General features: G+C 57.7%; 1 protein-coding gene across 4 annotated transcripts in view; it reads right to left on the reverse strand.

Annotated features, from left to right (window-relative positions):
- The window catches only part of FCSK (fucose kinase), a 17680-nt gene extending 2610 nt beyond the window's left edge, over positions 1–15070 (reverse strand). Inside the window, exons 1-23 of one of the 4 annotated variants that reach the window (XM_068992754.1) lie at positions 14428–15070; positions 12185–12289; positions 11686–11837; positions 10917–10967; positions 9868–9993; positions 9490–9562; positions 8961–9058; positions 8573–8653; positions 7926–8045; positions 7578–7749; positions 7057–7169; positions 6407–6508; positions 6107–6277; positions 5561–5625; positions 4837–5207; positions 4072–4276; positions 3779–3945; positions 3463–3684; positions 3030–3173; positions 2756–2875; positions 1039–1226; positions 863–962; positions 170–393 (exon numbers count right to left, since the gene is read on the reverse strand). In XM_068992754.1, coding sequence (XP_068848855.1) covers positions 170–393; positions 863–962; positions 1039–1226; positions 2756–2875; positions 3030–3173; positions 3463–3684; positions 3779–3945; positions 4072–4276; positions 4837–5207; positions 5561–5625; positions 6107–6277; positions 6407–6508; positions 7057–7169; positions 7578–7749; positions 7926–8045; positions 8573–8653; positions 8961–9058; positions 9490–9562; positions 9868–9993; positions 10917–10967; positions 11686–11837; positions 12185–12289; positions 14428–14437 — 3180 coding nt within the window. In that variant the 5' untranslated portion in view covers positions 14438–15070. Of the gene's footprint in view, positions 1–169; positions 394–862; positions 963–1038; positions 1227–2755; positions 2876–3029; positions 3174–3462; positions 3685–3778; positions 3946–4071; positions 4283–4836; positions 5208–5560; positions 5626–6106; positions 6278–6406; positions 6509–7056; positions 7170–7577; positions 7750–7925; positions 8046–8572; positions 8654–8960; positions 9059–9489; positions 9563–9867; positions 9994–10916; positions 10968–11685; positions 11838–12184; positions 12290–13918; positions 13926–14427 lie in introns of those variants that run through there. The other 3 variants (XM_068992753.1, XM_068992755.1, XM_068992756.1) reach the window with 3 other exon arrangements.
- Positions 15071–19305: the final 4235 nt, after the last annotated feature.

Here is a 19305-nt window from a genome sequence, read left to right on the forward strand (position 1 = left end):
AGAGCAAAGGATGGGAGGTGTTAGTGGGCTCTGCATGGAGTTCAGGCCCTCAGGAGGCTGTACTTGAGCAGCAGGGCCAAGGGGGCTTACAGCTGTAGCCCTGGTTAGCTGGTGGGCCACAGGGAGGGCTCCTGTCCCCGCCAGTTAGCATCCTCCAACTACCCGGTACCTCTGTCTTGGCCAGCACGGCCTCCAGAGCCTCCTTCTGCCGCGGCTCCTTGGTCAGTAGACAGAGAAAGCCTCCGCCCCCTGCCCCTGCCAGGCTCTGCCCATGCACATGGGGGGCCAGGACGTCCATCATACGCCGCACCGCCAGGGGCTCACAGCCTGGAGCCATGAGCTTCTTCTGCTCCCAGTATGATGTCAGGCACTGGCCCAGCAGAGGCAGACTCCCTGGGGTGGGGGCAGAAAGGGGGTCATCTGTAAGCTGGATGGGGCACCCAGACGCTTAACCGGCATCCTGGCTCAGAACCTGGGTCCGGTACTGGCTGGAAACAGGAACTGTAAAACCCCCCTCAAGGGGTTGTTGGAGCACAGAGCAGCTGGCGTGGTACCCAGCACGTATAACTGTGTGGCCCTGATCAGCTCTGACGCCCTGGAACCCAGCTGTGGAGCCAAGCTTCTTCCCCCATATGCTTGCCGGTAGGTGGGCTGGAGGCCTTCCCCAGGATGCAAGTACTGTCCTGAGACACGACTCACACCTAAGCGTCAGACCCTGCAGGGGACAGACTGTAGTCCTCTGTCCCTGGGGGCCTCATACCGAGGGTGGTGCCAAGGCCTGCAGAGCCCCCTGGCCTCAGGCCCACGAGCGGCAGCAGGCACTCACTCTGGGGACATGAACTCGAGGGAGGAAGCGCCTCACCTTGGCGGAAGGCTTCCGCACACTCCTCGGTCTGCTGTACCAGGCGGCGGGCGTTCTGCACAACGGCAGGCAGCCGGGCGTACCAGCTCCTCAGCACATCCTGCAGGGAGTGCAGGAGCGGTGAGGCCAAGCCTCGCTGAGCGGTCCGCCTCCTCCCTCCTGGGGCCAGGGCTCACCTGGAGCAGATTCCGGGCCAGGCGGGTCTTCCCAGTGTACACTAGCAGCAGGTGGTCATTGAGCTTCTGGACAAAGCCCTCAGGCACAGTGACCTCTTCCACTTCCACCTTCAGTGGCAGCTGAGCCTGGGAGCGCCCCACCTTGATGCCGGGCATGAGGCCACCCACCTGGTCCTGCCAGCCGCCTCCTACGGGAGCCCCAGCCCCGTCACTGCTGGGGCCTCCCTGGCCAGGCTTCCCTCTCCCGGTCCAGCTTCCTGGCCTTGCGTCCCTAGCTGGGACCAGCCTGGGAAGACAGCTTCCCCCACCAACACTGAGTCAGCTGAGCTGTACAGCTTCTGCCCCAGCCCTGGGTGCAAGACAAGCCCAGGGGAAGGGGCTTCATTCCGGAGCCCAAGCTAAGAACCTAACCCAAGGCCTGAGGTTTGCTGCAGACCTAATGTGTTCTTGAACTGGGGTAAACCACATCAAAGGATTAAGACCTTACCCTAACCCTTCCCCCAGGGCAGGATGACACAGGACTCTCCCTACAGCCTAACAGTTCCTGCACCCCAGCTTGCCTGATAAAAGGTGTTGATGGTAGAAATAAGCTTCTCAGCATCTCTTATCAAACTTTATATAAAATAGCTTGTTCACATTCTGCTTCAGTAATGAAAGGTATGGATCTCTTTTCTTCTGGCAGCTATATAAAAATGTCAAAACCTGAGGTGATTCTGGGTTAGGTCTTTGATATCTGGTGAAGGGCCTGCAAGGGTTTCGAGTATGGAACGCAAATGGCAGGAGGCATCTGGAACACTACAGCCAAAATGTGGTTAGTGTCAAGGCCTGGAACACTGAGAACTCCTTAATGGCAATCCTCCTCTCCAGGGCACCTGGCATAGCTTGTAATTATACGTTTATTTGAGTGGTTATTGATTAACGTTCGTCTCCAACAGCCCATATGACTTCTGACGGCAAGGACCCTATTTTTGTTCATTCTATCTCCAGGGCCCAATACAGAGTGGGTATCTGATAAACAGTTGTCATTTGACCAAATGAAGGCTATGAATGGTGCACTCCAAAAGAAAGCTAAAAGGCTTCCCCATCGGGCCTTTGTGGTAACGCCCACCTATTACAGGATGTGAGGCAATACAGTCAGAGGAGTTGGGCTACATGGCGGCCAGGGAAGAGACCGTCATCAGGCATCTGTGTGTCTGTGTGGCAGCTTCCTTCCCAGGGCTGTGCTGGAGGGGAGGCTCGGCACCCTGAGGTGAGAGCACCCTGGAGCCAGACAGGCCTCGCTGCTCTCTCCTGTGTGGACGCTAAGGGGCCGCCATGGTGAGAAGCCTGGTGCTAGGCATTCTGTATGCCCATGGCCCTGGCTGGGCGCCCCCTCAGGTGGTGGGGGCCCAGCCAGGGGAGGGACAAGGCGCTGCAAAGCAGGCTGAGGGGCCTGTCCCCTCCTCCAAACAGTCCCGCCCTGAGGGACAGCCCTCAGGGACACAGACGGAAGGAATACCTAACAGGAAAGGTGTGGCACGGACTCTTAAGAGTTTGTTTATACATCAAGTCCTTTGAGGTAGAAATAGATCATTTTGAAAGCACCAGAGAGAGTGTCAGAGGGATAAGAAGGCAGCGCTTAATCACTGTGCGGCCCAGCGCAGCTGTGGGCACCCTCCAGGTCCAGGGGAGCCCCTGTTTCTGATGATCCCCGTCCTGCCCCGGGGCAGCCCCCTACCTGTGGTGAGCACCTGCTCCAGGTGCAGGACTGCGTGTATCAGGGCCTCTGCACCCACCACGCGGCCTGCAGCCCGCTGCACCGCAGCCAGGGCAGCCCCCGCCAGGATGCTGCTGGTGCCTGCAGGGCAGGGGAGAGGGCTGGCATGAAGCCGCTCTGCCAGCCAGTCCTGCCCTGCCCACTCCCGCTCTAGGGGACAGGGCCCGGCTAGGGGGCCAGAGCGAGGCTGGAGGGGTGAGCGGGCCGGTGTGCAGCAGGGGGCGGACCCACTCACCAAGGCCAGAGCCGTGGGGCAGCTCAGACCAGGTGTGCAGCTCAAAGCCACCCCCGAAGGCACGTAGCAGCTGCTCCCTCAGCGAGAGCTCGGAGGAGACACTGACGACGCCCGCGCAGATGAAGGCCGCCTTCAGCAGCGCCCCTGCATAGGGAGCAGCCCCCAGCGGGGCGTTTGGTCTCCAGGGCGGACACAGACCCCAACCCGTCTCAGCGCCGCCAGGAGCTCAGCCCAGCAGCAGTGCTGACCCCCTCCCCAGTCGCGACAGGCCCTGCAGGCTCTGGGGCACCAGCCCGGAGGCCGCTCTCCCTCCTGCACGCGTGTGGGCTGGGGGCGGGTGACTGCAGGGCACCCCTGAGGCCCGGCCGCTGTGGCCTGCGGGCTATGGGGCTCCGCCCCCACGCCCCGCTGCGCACGTCGCAGGCGCGCTGACCTGGGGCCTGGGGCTGGCAGTAACCCCGCATGTCGTCCAGGCTGCAACACACGATCTTCACGGCCATCTGGTCCTGCCGGGGCCCCACTGCCAGCCGCAGCTCGGGCTCTGGGATGCGGCGAGCCCTGGCCCCAATGGGCCGGCAGCCGTCCACTCGCACAGCCAGGCCCAGCACGGCCCCACCGAGCTCATAGGCCAGGGGCGGCGTGTCACTCCAGCCCCCTGTGGCGACGGAACGAGACCCAGCTGGTCTCGGGGGTCTGCCAGCTCAGCTCTGGAGTGCCGACCCCCACCCCACCCTCCTCCAAGGGCTCACCAGAGAAGTCCACCCGCGCTGGGCACTCTGCCACCACCCACTGCCCAGGCGCCGGCAGCTCCACCGGCATGGAGCTGATGAAGCGCTGGGCAGACATCACAGCCCGGCGTATCAGCAACTGCCCGGCCCCCTCGTAGTGGCGGGCGGCCCGCACCAGCAAGGCTGGCCTGCGGGAGGGAGGGAAGGGTCTGGGTCCCGACTGCCCTGGGGACCTGAAGCTGCCCCGCCCCTCTGGGCTCACACCTCCAAGGCCAGCAGGGGCTCCTCCAGGGGCTCAGGCATCCTCAGCCTACCTGCTCAGCCACCTGGCCCGCTCCCGGGTGAGCGCCTCCACACCCCGTGCCAGGTCTCCACGCTCCAGGAAGGAGAAGGGCCACACCCACTCGGGGTTAGCCGCCGGCCCACTGCGCAAGCCACCTCGGCCCTCCGCCATGCAGCCCAGGACGTCTGCCACACAGGCCAGGGCACGGGCAGCCACGCCAGGGTCTTCTGCACCAGCTGCCACTGATGGACCAGGAGGCGGGCAGCTGCTGAGGAGCCCGTCCCCAAGGCCCTCTGCCCTCAAACACCCCAGAGCCCTCACACCTCTGCACTGTGGCCGCACATGTATCCTGGCCTGAGAGTGCCCCCAACTTCTCCGCCTGGCAAAGTTTTCATCCTAGCGAGTCCCAGCCCAGGATGCCCTTAGTGAGTAAGAGCTCAGCCTCGGGAGGCAAACCACCTGAGCTCATCCTCAGTCCCCCTGGGTGGCTGAGTGAACACCGCAAACAGGTAACAAGGCGCTGCCTGAGCCCCCTGCTGGAGCACTTCACCCCATCCGGCCCCCAGCACAGAATGCTCACGGGACCCAGAGGCTCAGCACCAGGCCCCCACCTCTCCCCAAAGCCCCTCACTGACTCTGATGGAGCTTCCTAGCGCCCAGACGGTTAACTCCACTTGTGTCTCCCACCTGCTTTAGAGTCTCGTGTCTCCCTAATGCCCGAGGTTGACGACCCAGAGGGCAGACAGGGCAGGCGATGTGGGATCTGGCTTCCCAGCTGGGTGCCCAGCACACTCACCCTGGTCCAGTGTGGCCAGCAGGAGCCCAGGACAGCCCTCGTGGACGGCAGCCCAGGTCAGCGGGCGCAGGCTGAGGTCCTGCCGGGCCTCCAGCACGTGCCGTGCCTTGTGCAGGGCCTGGCGGAAGAACAGGTCCCGGCGGGCGGCCAGCGTGGTGCCCCGGTCCAGGCACGGCTGCAGCTGCTCCCAGGACAGACGCCAGCAAGCCCGCCAAGCCTGCAGGGCCCGGCCCCTGTCCTCCTGGGGGTCTAGCATCCACAGCAGATCCCAGGGCCCCAAGGCCCTCGAGGGGTGGAGCACAGGGAAGAGACGGGCACTGAGGAGGCAGCGCTCAGCAGGGGGCACGTCCGGGTCCCACAGGTCCCAGTCCCTGAGGTGGGGAGAAGCCGCATCAGCAGGAGGGGAGCACGGTCCCCCAGCCCCGACCACCTGTCAGTGGGGGCCTGGCTCCTTCCTGGGGACAGGACCAACCCCTTCAGAGACGGCACAAGCGAGCGATTCAGGGCAGCTGCCCTGCCTCCTTTCCCAGGCCGCTGAACAAAATCCCAGAGCCTGGGCACCATCAGGAATTTGGAATAGCCCAGGGGGATGATGCTAGGGCAGATGAGGCTGCTCAAAACTACCCCAGGCCCCAGGGATTGAAGGGGGTGGGCCCTGAGCCTCCAGGCAGCTGCCACCCTGGCTGCCAAGGCCCACGGAGCCCCATGGGGCCATCCACCCTACCGGATGCCCGTCTTCTGGAAGAATTTACTCCAAGACATGTTGAGATATGTTCCTGTCCCCTGTCTCTGGGGAAAGAGAAGGAAGCAGTCAGGGCTGACGGGGCCACAGGAAGGGGTTAGGGAAAATAAGGCCAGGGGACTGGGGTTGGGGCCAGACGGGGCAGGAAGAGAGATGGGGGCACACGGGCAAGCAGGTCCTGAACCAGCAACAAGCCCTGGTGCCTCCAGGTGCCTGCCCGGGGGCCTGGGACCCGGAGCAGAATGCTGGCCCCCAGCCTGACCCACCGCAACTGGCTCTGCAGCCAAGGCGGGTCACTCCCTCTCTGAACCTCGGTCTCAGCCTGAAAAATGGGGGTAGGAGTCCCCAGCCAGCCAGGAGGAGGGAGGGAAAGACCTGCTGAGGCCCTACCGGCCGCATCTTCCTCACAGCCTGTATCCCCCAGGTGAGGGCTTGCAGAGCCCCGCAGGGGAGTGGGCACTGCACTGGGGACACTGGGGCTGCCCAAGGCCTAAAGATGAGGGTGAGGGGAGGCCACTGAGCGCCTACCTCCCAGCTGTCCAGGCGGCCCACGAGGGTAAAGGCCCGGCTAGGTGCGCCGTGCAGCTGCACGTGGTGTCCCCGCAGGATGAGGTCACGCAGCTCCACGCCGTGCAGCGCCTGGGACTGGGCCACGTCCAGGCCACTCACAAAGCAGCCAGTCCCAACGTGAATGGGGCCCTGGCGGGGAGAGGACAGGGTCTGCATGCTCAGCGGAGCCCAGGTGCGCCCCGGAGCGGGCCTCCCCTCCCCCCCCCCCCCCAGCAGGCCTCCCCCGCCCGGGCCTCCCCCGCGCACGCCAGGCCTCACCCGTAGGTGGCAGTGCTGCAGGACGCTCCCGGGGCCCAGCCGCACGGGGCCCTCCAGCAGGCAGCTGACCACAGTGCTCCCGGCCCCCAGCAGTGGCCGCTCCTGAGGACCCAGGAGAAAGCCGTGAGGGCCTGGCAGGGGCGGCCCCAATCCTCCCCCATAGCCTGGCCCCAGCCGGAACTCCTGCCGCTGTTCTGCTGTTCCGCCAGGGGCACGCTCCCCTCCAGAGCAAACCTGAACCCAGAAATGGGGGTCCCACCAGATGACAGCCCCCAGAAAACTCCCACCTGTTCAGCTAGTCCAACCCCTGCCACCCTGAGGGTTGCCTCTGCACTCTACCTGCCCATCACCATGAATTTGCCTGACTCCCTGAGCAGACTCTTCAGAAAGGGTTAGGGGGCACTCTTCTCTAGCTTCTCAATCAGTCAGACTGGGACGTAGAATCCTGACTTGGCTACTTACTGGCTCTGTGGCCTCAAGCAAGTTACTTAACCTCTCTGAGTCTCCAGTGACTTGTGTGAAAAGAGGTAATAGCACCTACCCTCATAGTCTGTCCCAAGCATGCTGTTCCCACCCCTCCCTGCAGCCCCCCATGGCCACCAAGTATCCTGTAGGCACCTCTGCGGGCCTCACCTCCAGGCAGGTCTTACCTCCACCTGGGAATGTATGACCTGGGCCCCCGGAGCCCCTGGGGATGTGAGACTGTGCAGGAACTCACTGGCTGAGTTGGTCATGTAGCTGTAGCTGCCATCAGGGACATACGCTGTAGAGACACAAGTACTGACCTCATCGCCCTGCCTCCTGCAGCTCTGACACCCGGCTGGGCCACCAGAAAACATGGCCTCTTCAGAGCCTGGGAGGGCAGGCATGAAAACGAGCCCACTGTGCTGATGGGGAAGCTGAGATCCAGAAAGGCTCGGCAACCTGCCCAAAGTCACCCAGCTACAAAGCAGCAAGACCAGGACGGGAGCACAGGAATGAGACCAAGGAAGAAGGGAAGCAGTATGTCAGCAGGGGACTTGGAACCAGGAGAAGGTAGCTGTCCCGCGCAGGTGCTCACAAGGCTGGCCTGGCCTAGGGGCCCAGGGGCCAGATGGTGAGGGAGGAGCTTCCCCTGGGGGTCCCCACTCCCAAGGCTTCCCCACCCAGAGCACGGAAAGGCAGGACCCACCCACTGTGAGAGGCTGACCGCGGAGCTGCCTCCACAGCTCAGCCCGGGCGCCGTGCAGATAGCCCACGATGTCCGCGTCACCTTGCCCCATCTCTGGGGGCCGCCCCACCAGGAAGTCCTCCCTTTGCACGTTCCGGGCCATGCAGAGCAGGATGTCAAAAAACAGAGACAGCTGGGACAGGGGTGGGCGCTACTGTCAGTGGGCTTCCCAGGTGAGTGGGGCCCGCTCCCTCCCCAGAGATGCGAACACACAGAGGGGAATGGACTGGCTGGAGGCCCCACAGCCAGACCAGCAGCGTCAGGGCCTCTCGCCCAGGCCAAGGCCTCCCAGTCCCCAGTCCCAGGCACCTGGCCAGGCTGGGCTCCCGAATCCAAGCCCATGTAGGTGCAGGCATCCAGAGGCGGGCTCACGTGGGTAGCCAGGAGGCACTCAGCAGTTTCCACAGAGAAGAAGACAACCCCGGACACCTGCAGGGACCCCCACAAGGGTCAGGGAGGAGACCCCGGGGCCAGGCATGTGCCTGAGCTGGGGAGGGCAGGGGCAGACGGGCCCCCAGGCCACACTGGACAGGGTCTTCATCTTCTGGGCCACTGTAGTGCCAGGACTCCAGGCTGAGTGGAGGCAGCTCCCCACCAAGGGCCCCTAGACAGGCACCTTCTGGGGACCCCTCAAGTTTCAGGGCTCCTCCGTCTTCCCTACGGCCTAGTCCCAGACTCTTACACACCTCTTACATCTCTGTTCTTCCTTCTAGAAAGATCCCTCGAGCCTGCTTCTGGCCTTTGTCATTCAGGACAAGACTCTGAATGACAAGGCTAACCCTGTCCTTAAGTTTTGGCACCACCTGCTCCCGTGAATACCCGTTCCAGATCTGCCTCAGATTCCAGTTCTAGCCTTCCTGGAAGGAAGGGGGCTCTGCCCTGGGCAGGAAGGCAACCCTCCCTCTCCCATCCCATAAAGTCTCCAAGCCCCCCACCCTGGGGCCTGGCAGCCGTACCAGCGGCACCCGCCCATCAGGCCTGGCGCATCGTTGTATCTCTGCCTCAGTGCCCTGGTAGTAAATGTCCAGAACGAAGCCCTAGGTGGGAGGAGGAAACAGAGTTAGGAAAGGAGGCAAAGAGACTGAGAAGGAGGGCGTTCTCCAGATGCAAACCTCTGATGGACGTCTGAGAGGGCCGGGACACTCCCCAGACACCAGTGCCCAAGACCTCCCCCAGCCCCATGGCAGACCGTCTCCACGGCCCAAGGTGCAGGCACAGAGCCCGGCACAGGGTCGGGGGCAACTTGTGTTTGGCAAAGGACTAAGTAAGCACAGGAGCTGCTGCCATGGGGAAAACCATCAAACCCAGGCCAGCCAGGAGTCAGGACCAGGCCCGGGGCCCTACCTCGGAGTCGGTCAGGTAGACACCATGGCTCCGGGCGTAGGCCGTGCTCCCGGGAAGGGCGATCCCTCTGGCTCCCCGGAAGCCGTCCCAGCTGATGCCTGCGGGTGGGGGAGTCAGGAGGCTCTCCAGGGACCTCGACCCAAGGCAAGGGCGGGGAGGGGGTGGGGGGGCGCCTGCCAGGAGGCACACGCTCAGGGCAGGGCTGTGCAGGCACCTCTAGAGAAGGGACGTTTCCATGGTTTCCAACATGGGCATTCCTCTGGGAGAATGACAGCACCCCACCCCCGCCCCAAGCTCGTCCCCGAGGCCCTTGGGGGCCACAGGGACAGACTGGGTGCCTCCATCCCACGGACAGGAGAGGTAGGCGCGGCAGGGAGGCCTGCCTCCTGCTCTAGGCTCCATCCTGAGACCCTCAGAGCGTCCCTTCCACAGGGGCAGCAGGCCAGGCCAAGAGGGCGGGTGGGGAGGAGAGGCAGGGCGGGCGCGGGCGGCGCCTAGGGAAGGCAGCCGCAAACCTCCGCAGGCTCACCTGGGTCCAGAGGCACCGACAGCAGCATGTCCGTGCTGCAGACCCACACGCCCGGCGGGGAGCCCGGGCCCAGCTGGGGAGAGAGAGAGCTGGCGGGGCCCAGCCCTGCCCATGGGCACGGCCTCCGCCTGTTCCGAGGGACCGGGCTGCTGAGGGGAGGGGGCCCCCTGGCCTGGGGTGCCCATGCCCGCCCTCCCAATTACTTTTGGGGCCACGCCTCCCCCAGGGCGGCACACTACCCACCTGAAGCGCCCAAAGCCATTGTCGGTAACTAAACAAACGCAGGCGCCCAAAGCCATTGTTCTGGCGTCCCCCACCTCAGCCAGCAAAGACCGTGGCTGGGGCACAGCGGGTAACAGGACAAGAGCCCAGCCTCACCCGATGGCTCATGATGTCCAGCAGGCAGTCCAGGTTGCAGACCACGGCCTCCACGGGGGCCTGGGGGTTCTCCACAGGGAGGCAGGTGAAGGCCCGGCCACAGTCGTCGAAGGGGAAGTCTCGGCCCTGGGGGAGCGGGAACAGGCAGAGGAGCCTGGGGCAGAGGGCCGGAGCGGAAGGCCACCAGGCTCTGGACTTTGACAAGGGTTTTTCTCATATAATTTTTTCATGTAATTTTTGAAATGAAATGATTATGGTAAAAAATTAGACAATGCAGATACACAAAAGGAAAAAGAACCCCTGAGGGATAATAACCATTGCCCTCATTTTTGAGGTATACGCAGACTATGTTTTCACAAAAATTTTAAAGGTGGAAAAAACAGAACTTCACACACACACACACGGGAGCGTAAGTCAAACTGGAGAAATAAGATTGGGAACCACATCAATATCAATACCCTGGCTGTGATTATACTATAGTTTTGGAAAATATGACCACTGCAAGGATCTAGGCAACGTTTACAGAGGTTTCTCTCTGGACTATTTCTTATATGTGTATCTATAATGATCTCAATCAAACTTTCAATTAAAAAAGCTGAGATCATTCTATTCAAACTTGTGTGGCTCGCCTTTTTCACTGAATAATGAAAATACATTCACTGACACTCACAGTGAGCCAGGCCCAGCCCCAATTTAAACATTCAATGGGCCATCTCAACACTTCCACATGAAGGAGGAAGTGTTAACCGAGGCCTAGAAATGATCACGTGACAATTGCACCAGGTCAGAGAGTCAGTCAATGCACAGGTGAGTGCAGAGAGTTAAATGGACCTTTTAATCAACTGTCTAATGTTCCTCCAGGAGGATATGCTGCTTTTATTTATCCAGTTCCCCATTTTGAACACCTGGATCAGTTCTGATGCTGACGCTTCTGAATGTGCACAATGGACGCCTTGCACACAAAGGAAGACGCCCTCTAAAGTCCCGTCCAACCCCAAGAATCAACGGCTCCATCCTCCTGCGTGGGCCCTGCTGGGCGTTCTACTAACCATGTGCAGGATGAGGATCCAGGCCGAGTGCAGCACATCTGACGTGACCACCTATCAGAAGTGGGAGAGCCCTGTTGACGGAGGTCTGGACAGATGGCAGCCGAGGATGGCAGCCTCCCCTCCAGGGAGAAACCCCAGCACCAGCCCACACAGGCAGCAAAGGAATAACAGCTCAGACAAATGGCCACAGGCAGGCGCGAGACAGCCCTGGCCCCTCCGGGATGAGGAGACAAGGCGGCCCTGCGGTGCGGCCACCCCCCGCCCCGCTTGTAGGGAAGCTTGCAGACGAGCGCATGGGGCTGGCTGGCAGCCACACAGTGGTCCCCCGACTCGCTGGCACCACTCCCAGTGCCAGGCTGCATCCACAGCTGCAGCCACCCTCCCTCCCTGTGCCAGGGCGCCATGCCGGCAGGGTGACCAACTGAAGTGGCTGGGTGTGTGTGGGTCGTGGGCGGTGCCCTACCCTCGGGGGCCGCTGCATCCCAGCTCCAGCAAACCACTGCCACGTGGGAAGGAGAGCCCAGGGTGGCAAGACGAGGTTTTTCAAGTGCAGCCAGAAAGCCTAATTCTGACACTGGCTCTGAACCACTACCAAAGGCTGGCCCTGCGTTCTGCCCTCACCTGGGTGAGTCTGTGCAATCTACAGATGCGAGCACGATGCTGACCCTGAACGGGGCAGGGCAGTGGGCCTGAGGAGCGGGGAGCAGGGAAAGCTCTGCTTGAAGCCCCCACCCCGCCGTGCCAAGGAGGGGACGTCAGGACCACTCACGGTGAAGCCTGCGCGGGCACTCAGGTGCTCGGCAGCCACCAGCAGGGCATTGAGGGTGGCTCCTCCACTGCCCACGTGAACCTCAGGGTCCTCCACAGCCAGCAGCAGCGTCCCAGCAGGGATCTGTTCTCGCTTCTGCCGTATTTCCAGCTCTACGGTCAGAACATGGCTGGGACCTGCCCCCCAGCACCCCAGCCCCCAGTCCCGAGCCCCTAGAGCAAACCTCCATTGTTTTCTCTTCTTTGACTTGGCACCTTTTCATCTAGTACCTCATTAGATCTTTTCCCAACTCAGTGAGGTAAGGACAGTTACTCCCACTTCACAGATGAGAAAACCAAGTCTCATGAACTGACATGTGTCTGAGGTCACATGGCAAGGAAGAAGCAGAATCTGGGTTTGAACCTGGGACTGCCTGGCTCCTGGGGCTCCAGGGATATGTGGCAAGGAACAGGTAGTGGGCTCTACACCAGGGGCAGCATGCACAGGGAGGGTCAGCTACCTCTCTGGAAGACCTCAACGCTGTCCTTGTACTGACACGTCAGAATGATGACTGTCCAATCAACCCCCTTCGGCTGCTCCATTCTGGCCAAAGTTGAAGGGTTTTCTGGGCAGAGATACAGAGATATGTGAATGTGTTTAAATCATCATATCCTGAAATTGATGTTTCTGGTTATAAATAGTTTTGTGAATTTTAGCACACATATAGGTTCTTGGGGTCACTACCACCATCTGCATCTCAAAGAACTACACCTCAACCCTGTACAGCCACACCCTCCTCCATGCGTCCCCTCTGCCAACCAGCCATCCGTTCTCCAAAGCTACAGCTGGAATGTACTCTTCTGAGACTGGCTTCTTTCACTCAACACAGCGCCTCTGAGATCCATCCGAGTTGGCTAAGCACAGCCGTAGCTCTTTCTCCTGTTTTGCCAAGCAGTGCTCCATCGCCTGGACATTCCACAGTGTTTCTCCACCCACCCACTAAAGGAAGGATATCTGGGCTGCTTCCAGGTTTTGGTAATCATGAATAGAACCGCTGTCAACGTTCGCGTGTAGATTTAACGCGAACATAAGACATCTCTCCAGGTGGACACCGAGGTGTGGGATTACTGTTTCTTTGCCTTTATCAGTTTGGGTACATGAGATTTCCTCAGGAGAGGAAGAAAGGGCAGGGGGTGGCGTTGACAGCGGGCCCCCGCCTAAAGCACAGGGCCGTCCTTTTTGTACCACAGGCCCCTCATCATCCAATCGCTGGCTCTGAGCTGAGGCTGGGGAGGGAGGCTCTATATCCAGGCTCCTGAGGGTGCGGGCAATTCCCTTCAAAGAGGGAAGCTCTGGGAGGGGACCTCCCCTCTCAGAGACTCCAAGCCAGATGGGGCTGCAACCCCACCTGTCAGTCACCTTCCTCCAGAGCACTCTGAGCAGTGGGGGGAAGGTGAGGCCAAAGCCACGGCTTCACCCACTCCTATCCCCCCAACGCTCCTGCCCTGCCACGTAAGAAAACGGTCTGACTGCCAAGGCTCGGCCTCCTCAGGACTTCCATAGCAGGTCCTTAGGAGTGTGCTGCCAGGGGTGGTCCCACACAGCAGCCCCCAAAGCTCAGCATGGCGAGGGCCGGTGGGGCGAGCTGCGTGATCCCCCAGAGGTGCCCTGAGCACACCTCCGTTCACAGTCCACCCGCATTCCAGTTGGAGCCAGCAGGAACCTGAGCCTCAGTCCATTTCTTCCTGTGTCAGACTCTGCTGCCACAAGCCGTGGTTCAGGCTGACAGATACTGCTACTTAGCAACACCCACACTCCCACGAGCTTCCAGGGAAAGCCTCCGCCACTAACAGAAACTGCTCGGCTCCCCACTCAGCTCAGGAGGGGAATCCACAGGGAAATCCAAGCAGATTTTGTCCAGGGGTCTGAGGTCAGAGGCATTCCCTAGTTACCCATCAGGCCTTCCCAGTGAAGGGTGTGGCTGGGGATTCCGGGCTGGCCACCAACTCCCTGTGTGACCTTTGGCACCCCCTAACCAGCTCTGGCCTCCGGTGGTAGGAAGCATAATTGCGGATGTCCCCCATCTCGTTCACACGGAGGCCCGGTGACCCATCAACCAACAACTGGAAGAAGACAGACCCGCTCAGACAAGATGGGGATCCCCTGGGAGGCCTCCTTGGTGCCAGAACGCCCCATTCAACCCAACAGAAGCTGTCTCGGAACCACACTGCAGTCTGACAGCTTCTGGGCATACCTCCTGCCTTCCTTCCAGAGTTCTGTCACAGGAAGTGGGCCTGGAATGCAAACAGACAGCTCTCCCAGCTTCCTCCAGGTCCCTCCCCTTCCTCCCTCCCCCAATAAATCTCTTGCAAGTTTAATCTCATCCTGTTGCCTGCTTTCCTGAGGACCTGAACCAATATGGCAAGTACATCATTTTCCTATCGGCACCATCAAAGGAAAAATCACTCTAAGAACTTCTAAATATCTGGGAAGTACTCTCTTGATCCTTAAAGATGAAGAAACTGAGACACAGAGAGATTGACTTTCCCAAGGTCACACAGCTAGCAAGCGGTAGAGCCAAATCTGAACCCAGATACCTTTTTTTCCAAAGTCCATTCTCTTTACCACTACACCAAACCTACTTTGTAGGACTGAAAATAGACAAAAGTACTAAATATATGTACAGTGCCCAATACAAGGTGACAGTGAATCGAGGATGGCATGAAGGATGACAGCTGTTAAAGAGTTAGCGCACCCACTCACCCTGACCCATAGTTAAGACACTGATTTTCCATCCTCACAACACCACTGCCAGGTATTCTGTCCAGTTCACAAATGTTAGTTGATACTGCAGTCATGACCAGGGCCTGGGTCGCTCAGATTCTCATTTAGGTAATGGGGATAATGAAGGTCATATACAACTTGTACAGACAGCTGTGTCCAGCTCCAAAATTCACGTCCTTATGCAGCCTGCAGAAACAAGACCTCTCTCCCGGAGTCTTCGCCGTCTGTCGTACTTAACATTTGTAGGAGATCTTAGATACTAAGGCCTACTATTCCAACATTCTGCACACTTCCAATAGAACTTCACCTACTGAGGTCAAGTTGAAAAGGTTTTTAATGCCCTCCGCCACATGCTGCCCAAAATTAGGATAGGGAAGGGGAGTCAGGGACAGAATAAAATAAGGCCTCTGCATATTTGCTTCTTGAAGAGAAGTAGGGCAGTGATTTTCCATTTTAAAGGGGAAAACGTAGTTTCACGGAGGGATCTGATTTGCTTTCTGGGGAAAAAGGAAGGGAGAAGGAAGGTGATTGGAAGTAGAGATTACACTGCAAATCACACAAAGGAAATATAGTTGAGATGAGCGGATAATGACGAGACCCGACGGGGTAAAATGAGGCAGGAAAAGTGACCTCAAAGGGAAAGTCACCAGCCCGGCACCCAGCGGCCCAGCCGCCTGGAGTCCCTGTCCCGGGGGTCCCCAAGTCCCAGAGCTCCTGTAAGAAGACCTGGGCCAACGGGATGAGGGGCCTGCAGGCACCCTACGGCAAGCGGGCGCTCGGGGGCGCCGGCAGAGTTCGAAGCGACTCTTCCCTGTAAGGAAACGGGCAGCCAGCGGCCCAGCTCAGTCCTGAGGGCCCAAGAGGCTGGCAGGGGTCGGCGAAATGGCTGGGGGCACCCGCGCGGCGCCGGGTCCGCGCGCACCCACGTACCTGCCTGCGCCCGGCGCCCCGCGCCGCTAGCTCTCTAAGGCGGGGCGGCGCATGCCTCGCTGCGCGTCCTGGGAAGTGTAGTTTCAGCGCTCTCCCCGCCCGGGGTGGTCCCTCCCGATTCCCAGCTCCAGGCGACTTCGCGGGTCCTCAGACAGGGTCCGAGCCACGCCTTCCTAAAGAGCAGTGAGCCGCCCCTTCGAGAAGGGGTGTGGAGCGGAGACGGCGGCTCCGCCGGGCAGCAAAACTACAACTCCCAGAGAAGCCAGGGCGGCTCCAAGACAGAACGCGTTTCCTGGGGCTCGAGTTCCAGGCTTGGGGTGTATGCATTTGTTTAACCCCGGGGCCGGGGAGTCCTGCGGAGGCGGCAGAGCGGGCCGCTTCTCTGCTCCGCAGAGGCAGAAATCAAACCCGGAGAAAAAACCCACAGGCGTTGTCCCAGCGTAAGCGATCACCTTCCGATTGGCAATTGACCAGGCTTGCACGGGTTCGTCACGTGGGTCCTTCCGGTAGAAACGTCACAACGCTAGTGAGAAGATGTGTGGCTCTTTTGGAAAAGTTATGAATGGCAGCATTGTTTGTAATCCCGGAAAAGTGGAAACGCGCGCGCGCTCAGAGTACTGAAAAAATAAATTAGGCACAGCCATACAACGGAATACTATGCAACAGAGATAATTGGCTAGGTTGACATATGCAACAGGGAAAAATGTTCAAGTCATTTTGTTAAAGAACATTATGTATGGGAAGCTACTCATGTCAGAAATAATGTCTGTGGACATAATAGTACACCTGGACAGGAACAGGACTGGAAGGAGCGCACCCGGAGGAGGATACTGCCAGGAATGGGCAGGGGCAGGGAGGCCTTGAACTTCATTTGCACTACTTGAGTTTTTCTTATGAGAATGTACTTTACAAAACTGCTGTCATTGATAGGGAGCCTGGGAGGCCCAAGCAGTGAGTTTCAGAAAAAATGTGACATTCCACTCACTTTTTGTAACCTTGGCCAGTCACATGGCTATTCTGTGTCACGTACTCTTTATCTGTGAAATGGGGTAATAATTGTATCAAATGCCTGAGATAATTATGAGGATAAGATAAATTCTTGACTCCATAGTAAATGCTCCAAAATTACTAACCCTTGTTATGACTATTACTGTTACTCCCACGTGGCCCCCTTAAAGCTGAATCAGTGGTTTATTCCCTGTTGTATTCTCAGTCACTGGAACATGCCTGGGACATCGTCCGTGGTTAAAACAATGTGTTGAATAAAGGAATGAATAAAGAGCAATCCCGTGCTCAGCTCCCACTCCCCCACTTCCTCCCCCAAACCTCTCTCCATCCCCCTTTCTCCCCCTGGAGTCACCCCCTCTCTTCACTTGGCCCAGGTCTCCTCCTTCCTGCACTTCAGCACCCACTCCTTCTGTGAACCCAGGAGGCCTCCAGGAAAGCTGTTCCTAGCAATGCAGACCCTGCTCTGCAGTGGAGGAGAAGGAAGGGGTGCCTGCAGCTGCAGCCCTGGGGGTGGCTCAAGGGAAACAGTGAGCTCCAAGGAGCTCAGAGGCCAAAGGCTTCCCCCCACATCCTAGGGCAGGCAGGCTCGCTGGGTCGGGGTCCAAGGCCACTAGTAAAGATAATCACAGAGGTTTTTTCAATGAGATCAAGTCCTCAGTGCAGCCTGTCAGCAGCAGACACAAAAACGTGTAGCTCTCTACCCGCCATGATCTGGGTAGACAGAGCCATAAAAAAAAAAAAAATTCTGATGTTATAATATAGGATAGATTCTAGGGTTCGAAATCAGACAAATCCTCTCCAGTTCTCCTCACTTTCTGACAGTGTGAGCAAACCACTCAAATTCTTTGAGCTTCAGTTCCTTCCTCTGTAAGAATACAACAGTATTTGCCTAACGGTCTAGCACGTCCCTGGCACAGAGTAGGCATCCAGAAGTAAAGTGAACTGAAAGTCGCTCAGTCATGTCTGACTCTTTGCAACCCTGTGGACTATACAGTCCATGGCATTCTTCAGGCCAGAATACTGGAGTGGGTAGCCTTTCCCTTCTCCAGGGGATCTTCCCAACCCAGGAATGGAACCCAGGTCTCCTGCATTGCAGGCAAATTCTTTACCAGCTGAGTCACAAGGGAAGTCCAAGAATACTAGAGTGGGTAGCCAATCCCTTCCCCAGTGGATCTTCCTGACCCAGGAATCAAACTGGGTTCTCCTGCATTGTAAGCAGATACTTTACCAGCTGAGCTATGTGGGTAGTCCAAGTAGGCATCCCACTTCCTTATTGAACATGCTGCTAGACTGTGAGGGTGCAAGACTGGAAGGCTTCTTGGAGGAGTTGCAATCTGCAGGACCCTGCATGAGATGAGTGGCTGCTGCAGGATATCCCTCTGGGAGTCAGGGCTACCCAGGGGTATCTTAGGCTGAGTTCCCTAGATGCAGAACCAGACAGAGGGATTCTTGTGGGAGTGATTTTTTAGGGTAGTGAGGGAGACAGAATAAGGCAGGGGAAAAAGCAAACTAAAGATGGCTTAGGTAAGTCTAGCCTCAGTCTCATCCTCTGGGGATCTCAGGAGCATAAAATGCACCACAGGGCTTATTTTAGAAACAAGGGATCTGGACTTTGTACCCCACATCAGTCGTTCACTGGCTATGGGTGGGCCAGGGGGAGGTAGGGAAAAGAGGAGCAAAATTTCCTGGGCATCTCCAGGCAAAGCGGTTCACAGGGACTGATAACAATTCTCCGGAGAAGGAGTCAGCTATGAGATGCTAGCAGCCAGCACTCATGACAGCTGGGGAATGGGTGGTCCATCCCTGTGAAAGCATATAACCAAGAGCATTTACTGCAGGGGAACTGCTGAAGAGATGGGAGCTAGATGATGAAGGTGAGGAGAGGATAATAAACTCTCCTACCAGTCTTTCAAGGAGAAATTGAAGCAGCTGATGATTTTTTCTTCTTTTTTTCCTTGCCACTCCACGTGACTTACAGGACCTTAGTTCCCCGACCAGGGATGGAACCTGTGCCCCTGCAGTGGAAACGTGGAGTCCTAACCCCTGGACTGACAGGGAAGTCCCGGGTATGGTTTTAAATAATAAAAATCCAGACCTGATAGGATAACCAAATAGGTAACCCTTTTTGGAGAGCTATTAAGTGTACTTTATCATTAAGTGGCCATCTTCCCCAAAGCCTGACTTGCCTTTTCCAAATATCTTATGCAGCATTTTCCAAAGAGTGCTGATATAGGATGTGTATATATCTATATACATGCTATAGGATGTACATATATACACATATATGTATATATATTCTATAGGATGTGATTATATATTAATAGTAGGATAGAGCAGGAAATGGCAGCCCACCCCAGTACTCTTGCCTGGGAAGTCCCATGGACAGAGGAACCTGGTGGACTATAATCCATGGAGTCACAAAGAGTCAGACATGACTTAGCAACTAAACAACAACATAGGATGTTAACAAGTGTTGCTTCAGGAGAGGTAAAGATCCACTAAATAAAGGTAAATGGGTTTATTTTATCCCCACAACTTTAAAATAAATAGACTGAGTAAGCAAAATGTGTGTGTGTGTGCGTATATATATATATATATATTCATACAATGAAATACTACTCAACCATAAAAATAATGAGATATTAATGCATACTGCAACATGGATGAATCGAAAATGTGCAAAATGAAAGAACTCAGGCAAAAATTACTAGCTATTTTATGATTCCATTTGTATGAAGTGTTCAAAATAGTTAAATCCATAGAGACAGAAAGCAAGCTCAGTTGCTAGGGGCTGGGGGTGGGAAGAATGGGGAGTGATCTCTTAATGGGTACAGGGTTTTCTTGTGAATATCCTATATTATAACATGTGAGGTGATGAAAAGGTTTTGGAACTAGAGGTACTGGTTTCTAAACACTGTG

The sequence above is a fragment of the Capricornis sumatraensis genome, chromosome 20 (assembly GCF_032405125.1).
Source record: "Capricornis sumatraensis isolate serow.1 chromosome 20, serow.2, whole genome shotgun sequence".
Taxonomy (NCBI): Eukaryota; Metazoa; Chordata; class Mammalia; order Artiodactyla; family Bovidae; genus Capricornis; species Capricornis sumatraensis.